Below are 13,365 nucleotides of genomic sequence, written 5' to 3' on the forward strand. Positions count from 1 at the left end.
GTTTAGTTAACACTTTAGAAAGAAAGCTTTGTCTGCAAGCTGACATAGATAATATTGTCAATTAGATCCAAATATGGCTTCTGCAAAAAATACAACCTTGTGCCACAAAAATACTTCATAAATTAAAGCACCTTGATTACAAGACAAGATATGCTTACTTATATTAACTTCTCTAAGCGACTCAAGAAAAAGTATCCTTATCCAAAAATGCAAAGTTGAAGAAAAAGCTGATTTGATCAATTGGCATACTAACACAATATTAATTCCTCCCATCTATGGTCATCGCAAACGCTTTCGTCGCAAAATTAATAGCAATTGTTTAGCTTAAGTTTTTTAATAATCGGGTTGCGGATACTTGGAATGCTTTGCTAGATGATGTTGTCAATGTCTCTACTATTGATAGTTTCGAAAAAAATTAGACTAGCAACTATCATAGTTACCACAGTTCATCATTTTCCGTGGCTGCACAAATGCAGCTATGAGAGCTAGCTTGCTAGCTGATAATGAATTCACGGTTTATTCTGCTCTGTGTAGCTTTAAGGGTGTGTATATATGTTTACTCCGCCATTGCAATATTAGAGCAGGATTGGAAACATTTAATCTTTCTAACAACTCTACCAATAGTTACTGTAACAAATCATCGGCCTAAACAGCATCGACCGTTGCGCAGGTATTACAAAAGGCCACTCATATCAGTTCGGCGTTCGTGCATACGAACCGCTAAAGCTGTATGCATTTCTTGTTTTTGTCACTTGCAGCATCTTTTTATATTTTAGGCATAAAATTAATAGCAATGTCGACGGTAAAAAGGTAGGAATCTTGGCGACAAATTGCTTCAACCGTTGCCTTTATGACGGTTAAAGTTGTAATAATCTCTGATAATATTTTTACTTCATCATGTGACAGACTATAAAATTATCTTGGACTAATTAAATATCAATGAATAATTTTTGTGTTCAATTTTTTACTTTACAAAAATGTTTAAGCATTAACAGAATTAAAGACAGTTTTATAAATTTAACCTTAATATAATTTCTTGGTAGGTAATCGTCTAGATATTAGTTTCAATTTGCGTACTTTTTTATGACTGGCCCATAATGAATTTTATTTAGTTCAATTTTAGGTCTTACATTTTCATGATTGTAGCCCAATAAATCTTCCTCATTCTTAGATAAATCACTGTCAGAAAATTCATTTTCAAATTCTGGCTGACTTGAATCGAATTCCCCTTCTAATGAAGAACATCAATTAAAGCAAGTTGTATGCCTTAGGAAAAACAAAATTGTTGATTAGCATCCAGCAACCTTTCAGCTTTTTTCAAAATACAAGCCACTATGGTTACGAATTGTGTTCACTGACGTTGGTAGATTTCTGAATCCCGTTGCAGTTAGAGCGACACGTAAGTCCGTTCACTGACGTTGATTGATTTCTGAATCCCATAGCAGTTTGAGCGGCAGATAAGTCTGTTCAAGAATAAATCACATTAAATGAAAGCCTGTCAGACGCCGTTAGGAGAGCAAGTGTTGTATGAAGCGTTATATCTTTTCTTTCATAAATTTTAAAAGTCTATCTTCTAAGAAACGCTTTTTTAACTTTGAAAAAAGTTTGTTTTGCAGAATTACAGAACAGAATAACTAACAATAGTAACTTTATATATTAAAATAATTTAACTACCGCGTAAATATAAAAAATGTTTATGTAGATAACTATTTACAAAAAGCATAAATTCGTATTTTTGTGCAGATAATAATTTTTCTTGGAATATCTCTTTTCACAAATTATGGTAATTAAAAGAAATCATTGACAAGCATAAAAAAAAAACCACGTTACCACTTGCGGAAACAACGATTCAAAATCGATTTAAAACCGCATAAACAAGAAGCCTCAATCGAAGTACCTGCCCAAAAGACACTAGATAATTGGTCTCGAGTATCGAATTATTGTCTGGTATCGGTGCGATACCATACAGTATCGGTATCGAAACCACGCGATACTGGTATTGAAAGTATTGTTTATGTTGGTATCGTTTGGTATCGCTGCGATACCTTACAGTATCGATATCGAGATTACTCGATACTGGTGTCGAAAGTATCGCTTATGTTGGTATCGTTTGGTCTCGATGCGATACTTTACAGTATCGATATTGAGATCACGCGATACTGGTATTGAAAGTATTGGTTATGTTGGTGTTGTTTTGTACCGATAGTATCATTTGGTATTGCAACTCGGGTCATCATGAGAACTTGCATTTTCTTTTTATAAACGATTAGTAATTTGAAATAGTAAATTTGTATAATAAATGAGATGCATATTACTGACTCATTTATTATAATAGAAATTCTCAAAGATGGTTGTTCGACATCATATTTATCATTTAATTTCTCATCTGGTATATTTGTTTTAATTTAAATAGTTGTGTGGTATCACTTCTGTATTTTAATTTCTGACATGTTATTGTTATTACAATTTTTTCGATTGCGATTAAAAGGAAAGAAAAGATTTTGTTTAACGTTTATTTCTATATTAAATTACTACAAATAATTAAATTATGTTAAACAGTTAGGGGCGGGCAAAAAGGAAAGAGGGGTGGTATTCGGGGTTACTACCCACCCCCCTACCCAGAGGCGTAGAAAGAATTTTTTGGTGTTCGAGATAGGTAACTTCCAGACATGGAGCAAACTCCAAACACTTATATGTTTATACTTATGTCAAATAATGAGGGTTTGCAAAAAATTGCGATGATTGGAGGCTGGGAACAAAAAAACCCAAAAATTTTCGCCCCCCTGCCCCAAACGTGAGAGCAACATGTTGATGAAGTATTTTTTATACTATTCTCAACTAGACTTATATTCATCGATAAATTTTAGATTTCATTTTAAAATATTTTAGCGTTCAAAAATTATGACCATATAAAGTTTAAACCCCCCTCAATTTGAGGGGGTTGCAAATTTTATATGGTAATAATTTTTAAACGCTAATAGATAATACTATGAAACTAAAAACATCGCAATTTTTTGCAAACCCTCATTATTTGACATAAGTATAAACATATAAATGTTTGGAGTTTGCTCGATGTCTGGAAGTTACCTTTCTCGAACACCAAAAAATTCTTTCTACGCCTCTGTCCCTACCTAAGAAATATCAAACTTCAAAATATTATTGATAAAATTAAAAAAATAGGTAAAAATACAAAAAATTTTAACTTAACATTTTATTTTTTTTTTTTAAAAAGTACTTATATAACTATTCAATATATTTGTTAGAAAACTATTTTATAACCTTTCTAAAATCATTCTAAATGATCGAATGAAACAGTTGTTTTATTTTAAAAAAACGTAGATCTTATTTTTTATATTTTTTTTTGGTCGAACCAGCCCCCCTAGAACAATGACTTAAATCTGCCCTGCTGTGTGTAGTTTCTCATATCGTTATTCCAACAACTTGAATTTTTATTTCATTCAGGCAAAAATTTTCTTTGCAGAATTTATCTCCAAGTAGGGTTTCTGAAAAACAGTGGTTTTCAAAAAACAGCTGTTTGCTGTTCCTAATTTTTCAAAAAACAGCTGTTAACAGCTGTTTTTTTAAAAAAACAGTTTTACTGTTTTTTTAAAAAATACAAAGAAAATAGTAAATTTACGTACTTTTTATTTAAATACTACATTGTATGACTTTTCTTACATGATTTGTTATAAAAATATTTAAGGAACACAAGTGCATTTAGTGATTTGTCCAATAATTGTGATCGAATTTTTGTACAGTAATTTGCGCATACTGAAAAAACACGCTCAACGTCAGTCGATGTTGGTTTAATTGAAAGTAATGCATTGTAAAGCATTTGTAGATGCTCTGTTCGTTTGCCTGTATTTTTGAAAAGGATAAATTCACTTTTTAACCATTTGAATTTATCTTGCCCCAATATTTTTGATGACTTTTCTTTTTGAAGAAGCATGTTAAGTTCATCTTGAAGCGATAAACTTTCTTGCTCGGCATCGTTAGACTCTGTGACTGTCATTTCATCATCATTTTCCTCGTTATTGATTCCAAAGAGGCGAGATGCAAGTTTTCCAGCAAAAATCAAAGTGTTTTTTGACGGTGTCGTGGAAGGATCGTTCAAGCTTCGCAAGAGATTCATTATATCGCTTGTCCAGCGCTCATCAATTCGGCGTTTTAAGTTCTCGTACAATGTTTTACTTATTTCGTTGTTCATCATTGAAAGCTTTTTTAACATAAATTCGATGATTGTATCAGCAGTCTCTAATGTTGCGTCTTCTCGACTTAAATTCTCCACTGCAAGTTTTACAGGATCTAAAGCTCTGAGCAAATTTTTAAGCGCACCAAAATCCAAGGAATCGATTAGATGAAGTGAGTTAAAGTCAAATAATGTTGCTCGAATAGAATTTTCTGTTTGTATAAGTGACTCAAGCATTGTTAGAATTGAGTTCCATCTAGTTTTAACGTCGAGATGAAGTTCTTTCTCATGCCCTAACTCATTTTTGACGTGAATTTGAAACGCATGGTTTTTGACAGATGATTTTTTTATAAATTTAACAAGTTCTCGTGATTTCTTAAGAAGGTCCTTGTAATCAGTTTCGACATCATAAAAATTTTCCTCGAGGAATTGAAGGTCACCATTCTCGTCAAATTCATCTGTTTCTGATACATCATCGCTATCAATGTATTCCAAATCATCGACTAGATTATTTTTCTTATAGAGTGTATCGCAAACGGCAAGATGAATTCCGTGATTTAGACAAAATTGCCCCTCAATCTCAGCATGACGAATAAATTTTTTGTTTACAGAGGCACCATCCAAAGTAGCAGCAACAATATCGGTTTTCATTGATAAACCAAAACTTAAAAAATGCTTTTTCATAATTTCTATCATATCCATAGCTGAGCATGAGCCTAATATGCGAACAAGTCCTGTCTTAAAAGTCAGCTTATTAACATTATTGTGAAGATTCATTCCGAAGTATCGCCGTCCTCGTATGCTTGTCCTCTCGTCAACCGAGAAGCTAAACTTTGCATTCTTCTGCAGCAATTCTTTGATATTGCCGATTATTTTTTGTTTCTTATCATCATAATCATCGTGAATTAATTTCATGACGTTGCTCTCGTTTCTTGGCAACTTAAAATCTTCTCGTGATATGGATAAACGGATATATTTGCTGTTTGTGATGGCATGTATTGAAATATTGTCAGTGGCCAAGTCACTTACTATCTCCTTAAGTGTCATTTTTTTAGAAAAAATATCAGGGATCATCATTGTTCTCTTTTTAGTTACAGCTTGTTGACTGGATTTAGCTGTATCAGGTGGTTTATCAAACGTAATACCATGTGAAATCAAGTGCCTCTTTAATGTGGTCGTTGAATTACCAGAACACTTAATAACTTTGTTGCAACGTTTGCATTGACCTTCGACCTTTTGTTTTTTGTAAAGCCTTTTCTTACATATTGCTCCGGGTCTTTATTAGGAAAGGCGGTAAACAAACCTGACTCATTACATTAACAGTTCTAAGTTTTATGTTGGATTCAATTTGTGGTGGTCCAATATATTTATGTCGTATGTTGCCAGTATTTGAACTCAATGCTGATTTTTTATTTGAGCAGGCGAATCATTTGATTGATTCTATTCATAAATCTGATGGAGAGTTAATTGCTATCATTTGTGATAACAATCGAATCAATCAGTCTTTTCACTCGAAGTATACTTGTATGGAGCCAACAAAAAGTTATATATTTTTACTTTATGACTTTGTCCATTTAATAAAGTCAGTGCAAAACAACTGGCAAACTGAGAAAACTCAAACTCTAAAGTTCGAAGATGATGATGAATTGAAATCAGCATTATGGGCTTATTTATATGAAACTAAAAAAGGAAGTTTAGTTAAACTTTCAAAACTTAATGATGTATCAATAGAACAAAAACCCATCGAAAGGCAAAAGGTATCTACTTGTCTCGTTATATTTTGTGACGAAACATTAGCTGCACTGAAGACATGTTCTAACATAAGTAATTCAGATGGTACCATACAATTTATTAAAATTATGTTAAGGTTTTGGAAGATTGTTAATATTAAAGGGCCATATGCAGAACTTAAAACGAAGAAGATCAACGTCAGTGTCAGTTCACAGGTGATACAGGGTCAGCACTTTCGCATATATGTTTAGGTATGATTGCTCTTGTCAAGTATCTTCTTAACTCTGGATTTCGATACGTGGTACTTAGTAAATTTACAACAGACCCTTTAGAGAAAATGTTTGGGATGCTTCGACAAGGGTCAGGTGGGACTTATTTTATAAACACTCAGCAAATCAAAAAGTCAGAATATTTAAAACCAAATTAATTTTGCAAGTGGGTGTAAATATAGATGAAGTTGCAGAAAACGAAGCAGGTCATGATTGTGAAAAGTGCAAGTTTTTATTAGATGAAGATTTATCAAGTGTTTTTCATAAATTACCTAATCTGGAAGAAAAGCTGAATGTAAATGTTAAAAAAGCCCTAATTTACATGTCTGGGTATGCTACAAAAACAGAAACAGGCGAAGGAACAAAGTTTTATTATGAAAAATATGGCGACTACGTTAAAGAAATTATTCATGGAGGTCTTAACATGCCATTTGACAATGCCTGTCAATGGACCATGTTTTGTTATGCCATGTTTCATCCATTTATTGATAAAATATGTCGAAAGTCTTTATGTAATATATTTATGTCAATTTCTGATTTTTATGGTTCCAGAATAAAAAAAATCTGGAGTAATTTTATGTAATTTTTTGTTTAATAACCATAGTGTTTTGTATAATCCCAGATCGTTATAAGAACCAAAGCAAAAACTTATAAAGCTGTCAAAGTTTTATATTTTTTCGTATTTGTATTTGTACTTAATCTAATGATTTTTGTGAACATATTATTTACTAAACTCATTTTATTTTTGTCTCCCTTGTACATTCCTTCTAGACTCGTATTGCTTTTCAATGAATGTATTATAAACCAATTGTTTTTAATTTAAAATAACTTCTTTTAATTATGCATTTTATCTATTTTGCACGGTCGTTCAAACTTACTTAATTAGCGACAAGTTATTGTACGCAAGCGCAGTTGGATTATAAAAATTTTTGGACTTTCAAAATGGCTTCGGGCCTTCGCAACAAAGTTAATTTTTAGTTGACAACTAGTTTTTTTATTACTATTTGCTTTTTATATCATTTTCTACCAGGATAAGTAGTTGTGAAATATTGGTAGTGTTTTGGTTACTTAATTTTTTTAAAAAGTAAGTAAAATAATAGGAGAACATTTTTTTATGACTGATGCAGATTTACTTAAAAAAATTTTTTTCTTTGATTTGTTTACAGATTTATAAGTCTTTTTTCTTTTTTTTTGAGCGGTAAAACTTAAAAATTTTCATAATTTTATTTATATGAATCTTTGATCTTTTTATTACTTATGAGTAATGTTCGCACTCAATTTTTTTTCTTGTTCAAAATTTATATCCAACGATTGTCATAAATTGACACCATTTTAGTTAACGTAAATTGTCCTTTGTAAAAAAGTTTACTAAGTTTTTCTATTTTAATTTTAAATAAAATATTTTATTTTGTATGCAGTTTATTATTGATTTATTAGCTTAATTTAAATTAGGAATGTAAACACTATTTAATAAATGAGGTTAAAGCTTGTTGGTTAATCAGTATATTTATTTATAAACTTTTTTTTTTCTTAGATGGAGATTCATAACAAGAACTTGAATCTTCTTTGTCGGGTCTGTGGATATTTGGTTGGGAAAAAAAAAACCCTATTGGAACAAACCAAAAAAATAAAATTGAAAAAGTGTTTCATGTCATGCTGTCAGATGATATAGAAAATGTTTATCCAAAAACAATTTGCCATAAGTGCTATAATACCATAAATAATGTTATCAAAAGAATGACATCAACAACACTTTGTTTATGTATGAACTGGAAACCTCATTGTGAGGAATGCTTTTGTTGTCAGCAGGTAAAAAAACTTAGTAAAGGTCTAAATGTAGCCAAATTATTTAAACACAATAAAAAGCTCATTGGTCGCCCTGATATTAGTAAAAAAGTATGGTCATTTTCAATGATTGCTAAAATAAAAAGTAGCATTGTGATAGCACATGACTCAGATATAGATATTGAGGAATTAAAAAACCAATTTAATCCTCATTTATCACTTTGTCAGTGTAATTTATGTAGTAAAGTACCAAAACAACCAGTTACTCTTAAAAGATGTGAACATTTATTTTGTTTTTTCTGTCTAGTGGAAACTATAAAGGTAAAAAAACTTAATGAAACATTTTGTCCAAAATGTAAAGAGCCTATTTTACCTACAGACTTGGTGACCAGTGTAAAAACAAATTCTCTTTTAAACATATTAACTATTGAGTGCATATGTAAAAAAAAGTTCAATGTAATGAAAGAGTATGATTTATATACTAATCATAAGAGTATATGCATTGATAAATCAATAGCACAAACAGCCTCATTGTTATCACCATCTATATCATTATTTACTTCTAATTTGGCTTCATCATCTTTTACAGTAACATCATCAACATCATCATTGTCAACATTACTTAACAACAATATTTCTGAGATTTTCAATCTTACAGTGGATGACAATATTCCAAGAATAGTTGAAGATGCTGCACTTCATGTTCTTAAGCAAAAGATGGCAAAAGATGGTAAACAAGTTGTTGAGTTTAAAAGTGGAGGTCCTAGAGTAATAATATATTTTAATTTTAGCTTAATTTATAATAACCATTAATTAAATAGGTATTACTTTTCATAAATCTTTTTTTTTAGCCAGTTTTGTTTTCACTTGCTCCGAAAGCTTATGTAAGCAGTGATCAAGCATCGACCACAACAGTTAGAGTCAGAAATGCTTCTATTAAAAGACAATTGAAAGTTGTGTCTGGTACATCCAATGATGCAATTTGTTGTCAATCATCAAAACTCCTTAATTCTTTTCAAGCAGAGTCAAAAGGATTAATATTGGATAACCTAAATACTGAAAGAGTAGTAATTAGTGCCACTAACATGGTAGCAATGAAAGCAGATCTGTGCATACCATGGGAAAAGCTTAAAACAATTTCCAGGTTAATATTTTTCTATATAAATATTATTCTATACTAATTTTTATAACATGACATATAATTTTTTTTGTTTGTTTAAAGATGGCTGAAGAGCTTTAATATAAATACAGCATCACATTCTTCTCAAAGAATAGTTGCTGAAAAGTTATCTGGTGATGACCTTATTGTGGAAAATGCACCATTTACCTTTGAAAAAAAAGAGAAAGGAACATTTGAAATAAAATATGCATCTTGGGGTTATATTGAAAATTTACCAATGCATATTTTAAGACATCTTGATCAATTAGAAAGGTAGTTTTAACAACCAATAATGAAAATTTTTTTAAAACATAATTTATAAAGTAAATTTTTTTTTCATTTGGGTATATTTGTTATTAGTTAAAATGAAAACCATTGCCTACTAAATAATTTATTATTTTAAAATGTATTTAATTATTAAATAATTTCTTTTTATGTAGTTGTAAAAGACTTCATTACCACAAATTTATTCCTGATAAAGAGATACAAATTAAAATTGGAGGTGATTATGGTGGGGGGAGTTTTAAAATGACTTACCAGGTTGCAAATACCCTAAACCCAAACAGCAAAGACAACACCATAGTTTTTAGCATATTCGAGGCGAAGGATTACAGAATCAATGTCAAAGTAGCCATGTCAAGGTTTGAAAAGCAAATAGAAGATCTTCAAGAAATGAAGTATAAGTAAGATAAAAAAATTGTTTTTCTTTTTAATAACTAATGTGCTTTATTTTTAGTTGAATTAAATAGTTTTAATAATTTAGTACTAATTAGTTTTAATAAATTATACTTTAAAATAAATGTAATATATTACAAATGATATTTATATTAAATTTATCTTAAACATTTCTACACACCTCAATAGGGATAACAATATTAGAGTATTTGTTTTTGGTGATTATCAGTTTTTATGTGCCCTCTATGGAATCTCAGGAGCATCAGGTGATTTCTATCTTTATTAATGACAAATTATCAGTATTTTCATAATTTTTGCTACTTAATTCGAAATATATTGAAATTCAAACAAAATGGTTGGGACTTTTTTGCTGAATGAAAAACCACAATATGGTTTATAATATTTACATATAGTATTACAAATATATATATATATATATATATATATATATATATATATATATATATATATATATATATATATATATATATATATATATATATATATATATATATATATAATTAAATAGTATATTATAGTAAAAATAATAAAAAAATTTATTAATGATTATTAAATATGATTTTTTATAATTTTTTTTTATAATTAATAATTTTAACTATTTCTTATCCATTTTATTTTAAGGGAGGCATTGTTGTCTTTTCTGTTATGCAACAGCAAGTGACATGAATCTTGGTGAGCAGAAAAGTTCTGAAATAAAAGATCGTACCTTAGAAGATCTACTATTGGATCATGAAAAATTTATAGAAAACGGAGGTTTAAAGAAAAATGTAAAAAACTTCAATAATGTCATCACAAAGCCCATTTTGAAAATACCACTAGATCAAGTAATGTTGTTTTTATTTGTAGTAATAACTTTGCAGTGCAGCTTAATAAAAGTACATTATTATATACTTTCAATTTATATTTTTAGGTATCTTTACCTAGTCTCCATATGGCTCTTGGTATTTATTTGAATTTTTTTAATTTGTTTGAAGAAGAAGTCCACCAATTAGATATTATGATTGCTGCAGAAGCAGTCAAAAGCAGAATTAACTTTTCAGAAGAATATCCAGTTTTTGTATCAAAACAAAAACAATTGTTAAATCTTCAAACTGAAATTCTTAACTTTGATAATCAAATCCAAGAAATCAATGATGTCATTTTGTTAGCTGCTGTTAACAATTCAGATAATTTAGAAAATTTTCAATCTCTTTACTCTAAAGAAATTGAGTTACTTAATAGTGAAAAAGCGAAAAAGGTTATACAGTTTATTGATTTCATTGATTTGATATTTTTATGATTTTATATTATCTATTTCATATTGATATGTGTAGTTATAAAAGTAGAATTTGTGTTTGTAAATGAAATAAGAAATGAAGTTGTATAGGTGTTAACTTGTATGCACTAAATAGTTTTGCAAGCATTTGCTATAGTGCAAACTAATTGTAGAAAAAAGCTTAAACTTTAATCAGTTTGAGTGTATTTAGAACACATTTTTACAAGTTTGTGGTCAAGCAATTTGCATTTTTTCATAAGCACGAAAGCAATTTTTCATATACAGATTTAATTTTTGTTTTTTTTCTCTCTGATCACTGTTTTTTTAAACTCTGATCTGATGAAATAATTTCATATGCAGATCAGAGTTTAAAAAAGTAGTGTTTTAAATATCAACCCTGTCATTCACAGATTAGTCTTTGTTTTTATGAAATGAATAATATAATTATTACTGCAATGCAACTATTGTTAGTTTATGTTATACTACTTTAAGTTTTTTTTAGATTGATCTTTATAATACTCTATTTGAAAAACATTCATCAGAAATGGGTCAGAGACCATGCACTGAGATGATTGAGACGATACTACAAAAGCTTAAAGTACAACGTCAAGCTTACCACGGAAAAAGTTTTATAGGAAACCACGTGAATAAAATGATAAAATTAATTAAATTATATATTAATATGAATAAAAAGCATGACGTAGTACGTAAAAGACAGATAACTAGGTTTTTACTTGATAAATAACAGTTTATTATCTTTTTTTTTTACTTTTAATACTAATATAGTTTTGGAAAAATTGTAATTTAATGCAATTACAACAAATAATACATCAATAAACCTAAAAATATATCTTTAGTAAAATAAATTTGCTATTTAGAAATCTTCAATACTTCAGCTATGCAACTGTATCCCGAAGCTTGTTCACGATGAAGGATATTCAGGAACAAACATGCATCAGTTTGCAGTTGAAATTAGCAGTAAATATAAACAACTATTTGATAAATTTGCCCAGTGCTATAAAATATTTTCTTCAAAAAATACAATTACACAAGATGATTTAATTCTTTTAAGTAAGTCTATAAAATACTTTAAAATAAGTTTATGTATACTTTTTTTTTTTTTTTTTTTGTTAATTTAATTTTAAATTTTTTTTAGAAAAAAATATAAACCAAGTGATGCAATTTTATCGCTTAAATTGGCCCGAGGCTTCAGTGACACCTAAGCTGCATATGTTGGAACATCATGCTATTCCGTTTATGCAAAAATGGGGAGCAGGATTTGGGTTTTATGGAGAGATTTTATGGAGGTGGAGAATCAATTCACATGGAGTTTAACAAACTCAAAACTATTTATCATTCAATTCCTTGCCCAACATTGCGATTAAAAAGTATTCTTAAATCTCATTACTAAAAGACAAACCCAGAGAATATGCAACTTAAGCCATGTGTAAAAAAAAGGGAAAAAATAGGTTAATTAGAAAGTTAATTCAGTTCTGAAGATTTGATTGCCGAGAAGGAAGTATCGATTAGTCAAAAAAAAATTTGTTTACCTGGATTTACCAGTCATAAAATATATAGAACCGAAGTCTCCTCAAGAAAGAAATTAAAAACGGCTATTTTCATAGCCACAAACATAATGAAAACATTATTTGATATAAAATAATTTTTTAGTTATGGGCGATGCATAAATACCACCCATGTCATTTTGTTTCTTTTTCTCGCGTATACGCGCAGATCAGTTATATAACGTATTATTCAAAAGACAAATTTGTGTATATATATATATATATATATATATATATATATATATATATACTTTTTTTGTTGTTGCAATGTTTGATGAATAAGCACATATTTTTCAGAAAGCTTTTTAGATGACCCGACAAATAGAGAAAATAACGGTAGAAAAAAAAAAGTTAGATAAAGTGTTTTACACGAAGCTTTGACGAAGCGATGCCAAAGTAAAAATAACTCACGATTTAAATGTTAGCAAAAACCTTAATACGTTTGCGCTTAGTATTTGCAGATAGGGCCTCCGAAGTCTTTATATACTTTTTATATGCATCACCCCTCGATTTAAATTTTAAGGTTTAAATTTGCCAAAATGAAACTTTGAGTTATTTGCCAAAACGAAATTTTGAAACATTAAGTGAATAAAAAAACTGTCAGTTTGTAAACGAATAAGGCAAAAAATAATCTTAAGATGCGACTTTTTAAAGTTAATGCTTAAGATTTTTACTATCTTGAGCATTTTATTTTATTTAACCAATTCCTAACTAGA

General features: G+C 29.2%; 1 protein-coding gene across 1 annotated transcript; it reads left to right on the plus strand.

Moving 5' to 3' along the window:
• The first annotated feature begins 7,094 nt into the window (after window positions 1-7,094).
• LOC136083229 (uncharacterized) lies at window positions 7,095-12,419 on the plus strand. Its single transcript, XM_065802632.1, has 11 exons — window positions 7,095-7,273; window positions 7,724-8,742; window positions 8,826-9,118; window positions 9,197-9,406; window positions 9,574-9,816; window positions 9,998-10,074; window positions 10,451-10,653; window positions 10,740-11,066; window positions 11,587-11,682; window positions 11,963-12,155; window positions 12,241-12,419. Exons 2-11 carry the CDS (start codon window positions 7,843-7,845, stop codon window positions 12,417-12,419), a joined length of 2,721 nt encoding a protein of 906 aa, XP_065658704.1. The 5' UTR covers window positions 7,095-7,273; window positions 7,724-7,842.
• Window positions 12,420-13,365: the final 946 nt, after the last annotated feature.

The sequence above is a fragment of the Hydra vulgaris genome, chromosome 08 (assembly GCF_038396675.1).
Source record: "Hydra vulgaris chromosome 08, alternate assembly HydraT2T_AEP".
NCBI classification, from domain to species: Eukaryota; Metazoa; Cnidaria; class Hydrozoa; order Anthoathecata; family Hydridae; genus Hydra; species Hydra vulgaris.